Below are 12,272 nucleotides of genomic sequence, written 5' to 3' on the forward strand. Positions count from 1 at the left end.
GACAAAGCAACCTCTCATAGGTTATTTTGGCACATTTCTAACTGTAGCCACTGGTGCTACCCCCATTTTTCTAGGACAGAAGTGTAACAGAGGCTGAAGAAAGTAGGTCAGAGCACATGAGCTGGTATGTGCCTGCCAAAAAAGGCTCTGTAGGTAGATGAAGGTACTGACAAATGTGGGCCCAACAGAAGCCCCTCAGTTTTCTTGTGTGCAGGACCACCGTGATGGGGCTCATTTGACCAGCTGGCATCTGTATGCCAGCATCAGTGCACAACCAGGAAGGTCAGAGGTTGTTTTTTTAAAGTGGATTTCTCGTAGTTTATTCTGGACCATGGGAAGTTAGCATAGGCTAACTCATCTTGTGATAAAGATTTGAAGGCAATTAAGCATTCTGTCTCTATTTAATGGACTCACAAACATCTTGGATATCACTGCTGCTTCTTCTTGACTCTTCAGCTTGTAAGGAAACTGTAAATAAAATGCCCTTTCTAATGTAGGTGGAGTCCTGATCCAGTGCCCTTTCTGATTTCAGTATTTACCAGGTTTTTTTAAGTTGGTGATGTAACCCTGCCTAGAAGCCTGACTTAAGGTTTATACTTGTATCAGTTCAAGAACTTAATTTAGTTGGGTGACCCATTCTGACAGCCCTCCTAAACTTTGTTTCACAGCCAATGAGAAAACTCTAATCCATTTGTTCAGTGGTTTCTGTAAGAGTTAACTGTAATCCTAACCCTGAAACTAAGCAATTGGAACTAATTTATCCTGTTGATTCTTCCTTTAAAATTAAGCAGTGCCTCAGGCTGGAACAAGCCAAATCTCAGCCCACCAATGCTCTCTAAGCTCATTCTGTTTAGCCATGCTGATAGTTCACATGTAAACAAATTTCTTCTTGCTTCCAAACTTCCATAGCCAGTGGGCTGACGTTTGATTTGCCGGTTAAACATCACTGGTGAGTCATGGACCTGGGACACAGCAAGAAAGCTGGCTCTCAAATGCTGATAAGGACCAGCTTCTCCACTGATTAAGCCCCATTCACGCAGTGTCAGGCTAGAAGTCCTGGAGCAGACTTGTCGTTCTTGTCCCTCCAGTATGAGCAGGAGTGCTCATGCATTCTCAAACTGGCAGGTGTCTGCACTTCAGGAGAGAGGAGCTGCTCTGGGATTCATCATCAGTTTCAAACTGGATTTGCACCCCTCCTTTCTGTCCTCCCTCTCCTATGTCCACGTTCTTTTACATTCAAAGGCTTGGTATCTCTGAGCAAGTGCAGTGTGCCATCAACAGCCTCAGCCAGAAGGACTCCAACACACGCACAGAATTCAGCAGGGAGCTGGCACACACATGAGCTTGCATGTTAGTGGGAAAATTGGTTAAAATAATGCCCAGATACCTTTAGTGAGAGGTAAAAGGAGAACATAGGAACTTGCACACACATTGGCTTTGTGATGGATTAAATAGTAAAAAGGGTTTGAATTTATCAAGAAAATATAATCAATCTATCAGCTTGGTTTAGTGAGCTTGATGGGTCTTTTGAACCCGTTGCTCCTCTAAGCATAAGTTAAGATTAAGCATCTGTCTGACAAAGGCAACTGTGTTTGTTCAGTGCTATTTATTACATTTTTAGGGTCTCTCAACAGCATTATAGCCTTCATGTAGTAAATTTTTCAGCTTGTATGCTTTCCATGCAAGTTCAACAATGTCATAAATACTTATGCATTATTAACAGATAAATACTGTAGTGTGACCAAATAGTTGGGATTATGAGGACCATTTAAAAATTCTGGTCTGTTGAAATAACAGTTTGTCTTCCTGTTTTGACTTGTTTTTACCTGAAAAGGAAATACTGAACAAAATGAGTCTGTAAAAATTGCATCTTTGCTTCCTTTGGACAAAGGGGCAGAGGCCATGCAGTGGGCTGTGCTGGATCGCTCACAGCGAGTGCAGCTGGTGTCTGTCATTGCACTGAAAATCCTGCCCATGGAGTCTTGAACAGCTCCCCAGCCAGAAGTTAAACCAAGCAAGAACTGACAGGAAAGGAAAAAATGTATATATTTGTAAATACTTCTACAGAGATGTCAAGTGTAAGTGGGACAGGCTTAGGTGGCAACACAGCCTACTCTGCAGTTGTAAATTGCCCATTACAGGTTTTAAAATAGCAGTGCTAGAAAAGTCCACAACATCCCTGTTTACTGTTCAGCCTGCAGAAGAGAAGGTTGCAAGGAGACCTCATAGCAGCCTTCCAGTATTGAAGGAAGCCAGAGAGGGACTTTTCATCAGGAACCATAGTGATAAGGACAAGAGGGAATGGGTTCAAACTGAAAGAGGGGAAATTCAGGTTAGATACACGGAAGAAATTCTTTACTCTGAGGGTGGTGAGGCACAGGAACATGTTAACAGATTGCCCAGAAAAGATGTGGATGCCCCATCCCTGGAAGTGTTCAAGGACCAGCTGGATGGAGCCCTGAGCAACCTGGTCTAGTGGAAGGTGTTCCCCTGCATGGCAGGAGGGTTGGATTGAGATGACCTTTAAGGTCCCTGCCAACCCAGGCCATTCTATGAGACTGTGATTTTCATTGCTGTCTGAAAGCCACATAGTGAATAACACAGTTTAACCCTGAACTGAACAGAAAACTGACCTTAAAAGGAGCAGAGCTGAGTTTGAGCTAAATCTGAAGTGCTATCTGAAACTTGCCCTAAACTCGTACTTTTGGAATAAATATAGAAAGCTGTTAAAACTGTAATAACTAATAAATCATCAAGCAAATACTAGTTGTGTGTTTTAAAAATAATTGCTAGCCTTACTCTGCCCTTTTAATTTTGCCACACCTGTAAGAGCTATGCTGGTACTGACAAAGCTTGTATTTCCACTTTATTGTTATGCTTGCTGCTAGACTGGTGAACCCAGATCGTATAGTTCAGAAATTTCTATAACCAAATATGTAATAAATCTTCCTGCTGGAAAATCTACATGTATTGCCGAAGTTTCTGCCTGAAGTTGCAGCAAAAGCAGTATGACAGCATGGGCTTTACCCTGCTGCCATTGAAAGTGATGACAAAACCACTGAGTGCTTCAGCACACACCTTCACATTGACCAAGAATATTATTAAAAGTCCATGTGTAGCCACACTGCAGTGATAATTCAGATCATCTGTTTCTATTACTTTCAGAGAAAGAAAGATTACGATGTTAAGTCATGGATGTTTCATTGTGATGCACAAAAAACTCCCAACAGATTGTCACAATGTTGATGTCATTCCACTTGCTTGGCCAGATATAAATAACAAATTCTTTGATTGTTACAGTTTGAAACTCCCAGAACACCCCACAGGACTGGAAAATAATTCAATGTGGAATTAAAAATCGGCTGCTGTTGTGTTAGCTGTAGGTGAGGAACAAAAAAAAAATTGCTTTCAGCAATACTATTTGTTCTTAAATGTCTTTAAGGTGAAGGAGGGTAAATTTAGATTAGATATTAAGAAGAAATTCTTTACTAAGAGGACACTGGCACAGGTTGCCCAGAGAAGCTGTGGCTGCCCCATCCCTGGCAGTGTCCAAGGCCAGGCTGGATGGGGCTCTGAGCAATCTGGGATAGTGGAAAGTGTCCTTGCCCACAGCAGGGGGTTGGAACAAGATGCTCTTTACGGTCCCTTCCCAAATCGTTCCATGATTCTATTTTGCAGTACAAGGACATGAGAAACACCTTTATTTCAACTAGAAATAGTATATTTTATATTTGAAAAATAATTTATAATAGGAGGAAGATGCTTTGTGTAAAATACTATTGTAGATATTACTCATTAAATACTTTGAGATCACATAGCATTTTATGCTTTATAAATTTAAATGCCAATTTGAAGGTTTCTGATGTTTTCCATAGACTCCGGTAGTGAAAGGTCAGGTCTAACCTAATTAATCATTACAATGTTGTTGCTAAGTATTCCTGACTCTTGGACACAAGGCTGAGGCAGAAAATCATCTGATAAAGGCCAAAGAATGACTCAATAGCAGACTTCAGATTAGAACTCCAAGTTCTTCCTTCCTGGTTTCATTCTGAATCATAAATTAACTTGTAAGTGCTAAAGTGAAGAGGGAGGTCAGTAACAATTTAATTTCATTTAGGCTTCTCACATTCATTTTTCTGCTTTCTAAAATCTATTAGTTAAAAATATCTGAAGGACTGAAACAGTCTGATTCTGATTTCTAATGCAAGCATGCAAACCGAAAATTAAATAGAAGTATTAATATGCAAAAAAAGGCACAGATGGTGGTTCCATTATAAAAAAAATGAGATTAGAAGGTTAATTCTTAAGCCTATCTCTCATTCCCTAGACTAGAGAGCCCTGCAACCCAGCTGGTTGCGCTCGCTGCTCAGTGCTGCAACCGCCTCACTAACAGGTTGCATTGAGGGATGGCTCTCCTGGCAGTCTCTTATTGACATTCAAGGCATGGAGAGCTCACCATTTCTTAAAAATATATGCTTTTAATTCCTGTGGCTTCCAGAGGAAAAATAGCAGCAATGTGACTCACCTAATTGGAGAAATGGTATTTCTCTGAATTTGCCATACATTGCTCTAGAACGACAGCCCAGGGGAACGGTGAGAGTCTTGTGAGTGGCAGTGCTAAAAGTCATAGAATTTTCAAGATTAGAAGACAACTTTAAGATGATTCAGTCCAACTGTCAACCCAGCACCACCACTTTAACCCTTAAACCACTAACCATCTCACTCAGTGCCAGATCCAGATGTTCCTTAAACACTACCCCATCACCTGCCTGGGCAACTTATTCCAATGCCTGACCTCCCTAACAGTGAGACATTTTTTCTAATATCTAATCTGAATCTCCCCTGTCTCAGCTTTAGGCCTTTTGCTCTGGTCCTCTCAGTGCAGGCACAGCAGAAGAGACCAGCCCCCATCTCACCACAGACTCCTCTCAGGGAGTTGTAGAGAATGATGAGGTCTCCCCGACCTTCTTCTTCTTGAGACTAAATAAACGCAGCTCTCTCAGGTGCTCTTCATAGGACAAGTGCTCCAGACACTTCTGCAGCTCCACTGCCCTTCACTGCACACACTCCAGCATCTCAATGTCCTTTTTGAAGTGAGAGACCCAAAACAGAGCAAAGCACTCATGGTGCAGCCTCACTAGTGCTGAGTACAGGGTCAGAATCACTCCCCTGGTCCTGCTGCCACCCTGTTTCTGACACAGGCCAGGGTGCCCTTGGCCTTCTTGGCCACCTGGGCACACTCTGGCTCATGGTCAGTCACTGTGACCAGCACTCCAAGGCCTTCTTCTGCTGGGCAGCTTTTCAGCCACTCTGCCCAAGACCTGCAGGGGGTTATTGCGGCCAAAGCGTAGGACTTACACGTTGTTAAAGTAAAAAAATGGTATCGATTAAGTGAAAAAATGGAGTTCATTAAGTGAAAAAATGGAGTTCATTAAGTAAAAAAGGGGGTTTTCATAGAATCACAGTAAGATTTGGGTTGGAGGTGAACTTGAAGACCATCTCGTTCCAACCCTGTGCCATGGGCAGGGATGCCTTCAACTGGACCAGTTTGCTCAGAGCTCTATCCAGCCTGGCCCTGAACACCCTTCCAGCACCTGAAGGGAACTTACAGAAAAGGTGGGGGCAAGGCTATTTACAAGAGCATGTTGTGACAGACAAGAGGGAATGAGTTCAAATTAAAAGTTACGTTAGATTCTCTACTGCGAGGGTGGTGAGGCACTGGAACACGTTGCCCAGGGAAGCTGTGACTGCCCCATCCTTGGAAGTGCCCAAGGTGAGGCTGGACGGGGCTTGGAGCAACCTGGGCTCGTGAAAGGTGTCCCTGCTCATGGCAGGGGGGTGGAACTACATGACCTTTAAGGTCCCTTCCAACACAAACCATGCTCAGATACTATGATTCTATTATTTTATGATTCTGTGGCCTCCTGGGATGGGGCACCCACAACTTTTAAACCTTGCAGAAGAACGGCCTTTCCTTGCGGTTGTGCCCCCCCCCCCAAGGGGCCGGGCCCGCGCCCCCTCAGAGCCCTCTCAGAGCCCCCTCAGAGCCCCCTCACAGCGCCCTCAGAGCCCCCTCGCAGCGCCCACAGCCGGCGCCGCCGCCGCCCGCCCGCAGGGGGCGCGCCAGGCCCCCCACGTGACCGTGCCCACGCCCCGCGGAGGCTCCAGCGCCGGCCGGGCGGGAGGGGACGGGAAGGGAAGGGAAGGGAAGGGGAAGGAAGGGAGGGAGGGGACGGGACGGGAGGCAGAGCCGGGCCGGGCCGGGCCGGCGGCCGCGGGGCTGCGAGCGCCGGGGGCGGCCGCGGAGCGCCACGATGTCGCGGGCCGTGCTGCAGCCGAGCCAGCAGAAGCTGGCGGAGAAGCTCACCATCCTGAACGACCGCGGCGTCGGCATGCTCACCCGGCTCTACAACATCAAGAAGGTGCGGGGGGCCCCGGCGGGGAGGGGGGGGACGGGGAGCCGCCCCGGCGCGGTGCCCACCGGCGCTCGGGCCGGCGCTGCGCGGGGCTGGCGGCGCTGCCGGCCGTGCCGCGGCCTAGCGGCGGGGCCCGGGGGGCTGGGCGGGGGCCGCCGCCCGGCCGGGGAGGGGGCCGAGGCTGCCCTGCGGCCGTCGCATCGCTCCGGGAGGGGCGGAGGGAGGGATGGAGGAGGCCCGGCCGGTGCTGGCGGCGGCCGCGGGAGCGGGGCCTGGTCCCGGCGCGGCCCCGCAGCCGCTCCCGCCCCGCTGCCGTGCGTGACTCACGGGAGCCGCGAGTGGGCAGCGCCGCCCGGGCTTTTCCCACGCCGAAACCTGTCGCTACCGAAGGGGAAAAAAAAGGGGTTTGGGGTAAAATTAGTAAGTTTAATTTCGATAAGTTCGAGGCGCGCGGTTGCTTAGCAGCTCCCGGCGTGAGATGGAGCGGGTGTTTGGAGCGGCCGTGGGTGCTGGAGCTGCTCCCGAAGGGAGTGGATCGGTCTTGGCCTCGGTGAGGCGGCTCGGCCGTGCAGGAAGCTGCAGGTCTCGCTGCTGAGGCAGGGATGGGTCCCACCTCCGTGCTCGGTTCATTTCTCCTCGGGAAGTAATCGTTGTCCTTTCCTGTAGGGAAGAACGTAGTTCATGGCCCCCTCCTGTGCCGGGTGCTTCATGTATCCTTCCCAGCTTCATTTTCCTAACGTGTGATACATCATCTGAAAGTGTACGGCCGCTTAGTCCACTTCCAGTAATGAATACTACTTAGATTTTATTGCTTTGCCTTCTACACGAATATTTCTGAGGGGTTTCTCGTACTTCAAAGAAAACGTTAGCTGTTACCTTTGAGCAGCGAGCACACACACCTTTCCCGATTAAAGTCTCATCCCTATTCCCATGCTGGGTTCAACTGCAATGGCACAGGGAGTTTGAGAGTTTTAGGTGCTTAGTTGATCTCTCTGACTTAAGGAAACAGCTTTCTGTCAGGAGTGACTCTGCCTTACCGATCTGAGCTCAAGGATTTGTTTTGTCCAAGAGTTTTGTTGACGTGGGAGACCTGTACTCTAGAAGTAGTAAGGGCTACCAAGTGCATTGTGGCTTTTAAGTAAGGTTTTTTCCAACAAAAAAACCACCAACCCAAGTGATTGAAGTATTCAGAAGGCATCCAAAGCCATTTCAGTGTTTGATGTGCGCTTCAGTGTTTTCTGCAAATCTTCGCTGACGTAAATAAAGCGTTCTGACTAAATTATTGCAAGTTCCTGACTCTCCAAAGGGTTCCTTTTAGTTTGCAGCTTTGTACATTGGAAAATCATTTCAGCTTAATAATGGTAACAATCTAGTTACACTTTTAACAACAGAAATTCCCTATTTATGGGGAAAACCATCAAAACGGGGAAGTCGTTTGTGTGTGCACTTGTTACACTTGGCGAGAATTATACCAGGTGAAAAACAGGCCAGGGGAATTTTGCCTGAGCATGGCCCTGCTTTGGGGGGGGCAGGAAACAGGACAGGAAAAATTAAAACCCGTCTTCATATATGGCTGTGCCTAAGCCATTGTGAGTGCAGGCTCTGTTTTCATTCCCAGGGACACTTCCTCCTATTAAGCGCTCCAGTGCCTACAGACATGCTTGGCATGTTTGGATGGCACAGTCCTGAGCATGTTGGCCCATATGGTGGTAGCTTCTGCTGTTCCTCATGTCAGTGAAGTGATGCAGGTGGACAGGCTCTCCATAGGGGAGCATCAGCACTGGAGGTGACACCATTTTTTCCTGCAAGTTCCAAGAACTGAGTCCAAAATTGCGTAGGCCTTGCACAGAGAGAGGGGGGAGGTGTGACCAAGTGTCTTGACTGTTGTGTGTATTTTTGCAAATCTGGAGATGTCCCAGGCAGAACAGTGTGTATTCATGTAGTGAGTTATGATTTAAATAGTTGTTTTCTTTAGCTGCAGTCAGTACTGCTTGACAGGGGGAACTGGTTAGCTCTGATGGTGAGCCCAGAAGTGTTAGGACTGACTACTGTGTTTTATTGTGGGTCTCTCTTCAGCCCAGCTGCAGCATAACTGGCTGTTTGGAACACTTTCTTTTTCTTTATTTCTTTTTTTTTTTGCCTTTCTGAAATCGTTCAATTCCAAAACTGCTGTTTGAAATTCTCTCATAGATTCTTCCTTAAATATGATATCGAAACTCAAGTTACTAGAGAGAACCACACAATATGTGGTTTTGTGGTTAAAGGAAATGGTTAAGACTTACTTTTAATAAGAGGAAGTGAGAGGTTGAAGTATTCGTAGCTGCCTTACAGATTGCTGTAGATGCTGTCTAGAGAAGAGAGATTTTCAAGGATTAAGAATTTTCTTGACTCTTAGAAACGAAGCAGGAAAATTTTACTTCCCAAGGAGTCACAGCAGTTGCTAGAAGCAGTTAGAAACTTTTATACTTAATCTTCCTATTCAAATTTCAGTTTTGATGTCGTTGTGCTTATAGCTGTTAATTGTTCATAGTTCCCTTTTACTGACCTTCTGTGCTGCTGTTATCTTTTGAAACAGTTAAAAGTTTGTTGTTTTTAAGACAGAGCATCTGAGTGTATGTTTTCTTTTACCTTTGAGAGTGACATGGAAAATATGAAAAGAGGAGTTAGAAAGGTAATAGCAGATGATGAGACAAAACTCATGTCAGATCTGTACAGATGTGGACTTTTTGTAGTTGTTGTTGCTTCGAAGGATGACCCTTTGCTTGCTGCTTTCAGCTGTCTCTTTTGCTTTGTGACCAATATTAGTCCTGGACTTGGGATTCTTACCATTGTGGTTTCTCTCCTGGTTTGTTCCTTCTGCTTTTTAAGAATTAATCCTCAGTTATCTAGGTTTGCATTATTGTTTATTTACCCTGTAATTCTTTTGTCAGTCCGTCACTACAACTACAACTCTATAAATCAAAGACAGCAGGGGTTTTTCATGTCATGGTGTCTCAGGTGAAGCTTGAATTTCATGGTTACCTTTCAGAGCAGACCATGCTTGTGTTGGTGAGCTCTCTGTAGTGCTGCCAGTGCTGACAGCTCAGAGCGTTGCTGGAGAGTGGTGGTGGTGGCAGAGAAGTAATCTTGTTTTTTCTGGGCCTGTCTTTTGTTTGTTTATAAAGCCCTTGGATACCGGGATGTGTTTACAATGAAAGATTTCATCTTGAAATACCTGAAGTACAGATTTAGCCAGAGCAAATCTAGGAAGGGTGATTTTGAAGAATGTCTCAGCAGTGCTACTATCAACAGACCTGCTAGGGATGAAAGTGAAAGTTTTGAATTATTTAGAGTATATGTTAATCAAACTTGATGAGTCTGTTATTTAGCATGAATTGCTTTGCTACCGGTGCTCTGTTGTTTTTCACAGTACAGGCTTTATGTTTGTTTGCAAGATTTTTTTCTTAAAATATCATTAAGGAAATAAATTTTTTTGACTTTCCCAACTCTGGTGATTACATAGTATCTGAAAAAAGAGAATCTTAAATGAATTCTTAGATGTGAACTGCATAACTGAACTGAAGTCATAGATAAGGAACTTAATAAATATTTGCAGAGGTTTTAGCTGACTTCATATTTACCATTCCAAACTAAAAATGTGGTCCCAGTCCTATGTTAGCAGCACAGAGCTTGGTGTGAAGCCAGATTTAAAATAATTTAGCAGGTGATTGCCAGTTAGTTCTTAAAAGATGTAATAGTGGGAATATTGGATTTTTACACATATTTAGGATGTTACTACTTAAACTTAGAAATTATTAAAGCCAGTTGATTGGTTAATTAATAGAAGCAGTTGATAAAGTGTACTGTTTTGCTGAGGCACTAGAGTGGTTCTTCAGGAAAAAACTAGGAGAGATTTTAGGTGACTGGAAGCCGTGGAGAAGTTTCCAATCTGCAGAGCTCTGAAGTTTGGAAGGGTGTAGGATTAGATCACTCTTTTGACACTGAGCTCTGCGCTGGAGTCCAGAGCTTTGAGCTGAGAGGAAAAGCTGACCAGTAATCTGGGTTTGGATAGTAAGGTTGGTTGGAATGGAGAGGGAATGTCTGCAGCTCACTGGGAAGTGTCTTGGGCAGCATAGATGTCAGCAGTTCTTTACAGGTTAAGGTGTTTGTGTCTGTGATCTTGGAGGGATGGCTCAGAACATTGTCCCACTGATAAGCATAGGAGGAAGCCCCAAACAAACTCACAGTGCTGGCAGTTGGAAAAAAAACCACATTCCTTTGCTCAGGAAGCAAACACAAACTGGGAATACCATATCACATCATAATTCTTTCACATCCAAAGTAGATGCCCATAATTATCTTACCTTATTTTTTTGGCTTACAAGTACAAATTATGTGCCTCCATCACTGTTCATTTGTCTCATCATGTGCTGACACAAAAACAAATCTGGTTTTAGTTGCAGGAGATTAAGGTTGTGTGCAGAGAAGATACACCTGAAAAGTTGTAACAGTTCTCATTTTAGATTCAGAATAGACAAGGCATTCCCATTGCCTTGCTTTCTTTTATTAAGACATTATTTATTAACTAACATTTAGGACAAGTTTTGTGGTGGTGAAACTTCTCTTAATTTTTTATCCTTTGCATTTCACCTGCCCCCTGTTTGATTAATAGAACCAAGTGCTTAAACAGGTGCTACACACCCAAGAGGACAATGTGAGTTAATCACTGTACAGACAGTGTCAAACCCGTATATTTGTTTGTAGTATGGGCAGCTTAGGAGATACTTTACACACTGACCTTAGCAAGGCTGCTGGCATGACCTCATTTGATTGTTCTCACGGACAATCTGAGGAAGTGCAAATCTGGGTGAAGTTGTAATGATGAAAGCAGATGGATAACCATGTTAGGGAACAGTTGTGAAGATCTCACTGTCAGACTGGATCAGCAGGGTCTCCCTGGGGCGTGTCTTCCATCTGGTTCCAGTCACTCTGGCATTAACAACCTCGATGGCTACACTGTACTTAATAAATTTATAGGTGGGAAACCGGGAGAAGTTACAGCACCTAACTGGAGTTCAGTTTGAGCTTAACAAATTGTAGGTATGGTTAATAAATTTGGAGGTGGTTGAGCAGGTAGGATTGTAACCTCTGAGGTGCCCAGCAAAATTTCAGATCTGAAGTAATGAGATGGCAAGGCTGCAGAAAATAGCTGGGAAAGGTTGGGGACATGCCAGGGCAAATGTGAGCAGACTAAGCTTTGCTGAAAAAAGTCAGGGATGACATGAGGTTTTATACACATGTGAGCAAGATAAGATGAAAAAGAAGTAAGTAATCTTTTTTTTCTGCATGGCATATGTTGAGATGCATCCAAAACACATCTGATTAAACACATTTTTCACGATAGGTGTGGGCAAAATGGAGAAAGTCTAGAGGAGAGTACTGAGAGAAAATTTCACCCATTCAGAAAATGGGATTTTTTTTTTTTTTAAGTGAGTTAATAAGTGATGCAATTCTTTAACTACTTAGGACTGCTACAGAGAGAAGGGGAATACTTTGTGCCATTCAGTATGACCAGAGATCAAAAAGTAATGGATTAAATGAAATTAAATACTGGAAAATTAAATTAAATATTGGAAAAGACTAAGAATGTTTTTGAATTTAGCCTGTTAGAGACCTGTAAGTAAAGATTTGGCAGACATCTCCCAGGAGCAACACAGATACAGTTGATCCTGCTTTGGAACAGGAGAAGAAATAGGCAATTTGTCAAGGTCCTTTTTAGCCTTTTCTTCTGATTTCATGTGAGTTTGCATTTTAATGGGTTGAATCTCTGAGTAGAGATATACTAAGATATAAAATAAAGTATATACTTTGGGGTTG

General features: G+C 44.5%; 1 protein-coding gene across 6 annotated transcripts in view; it reads left to right on the top strand.

The window, feature by feature from the left end:
* The first annotated feature begins 6,277 nt into the window (after positions 1-6,277).
* The window catches only part of NCKAP1 (NCK associated protein 1), a 61,466-nt gene continuing 55,471 nt past the window's right edge, over positions 6,278-12,272 (top strand). For 4 of the 6 annotated variants that reach the window (XM_027887878.1, XM_027887882.1, XM_027887881.1 and 1 more), the window contains exon 1: positions 6,315-6,422. In XM_027887878.1, coding sequence (XP_027743679.1) covers positions 6,315-6,422 — 108 coding nt within the window. Of the gene's footprint in view, positions 6,423-12,272 lie in introns of all 6 variants that reach the window. The other 2 variants (XM_027887879.1, XM_027887880.1) reach the window with 1 other exon arrangement.

This window comes from Empidonax traillii, unplaced genomic scaffold (genome assembly GCF_003031625.1).
Source record: "Empidonax traillii isolate 1590-97213 ecotype Southwest subspecies unplaced genomic scaffold, ASM303162v1 scaffold223:size1722714, whole genome shotgun sequence".
NCBI lineage: Eukaryota > Metazoa > Chordata > Aves > Passeriformes > Tyrannidae > Empidonax > Empidonax traillii.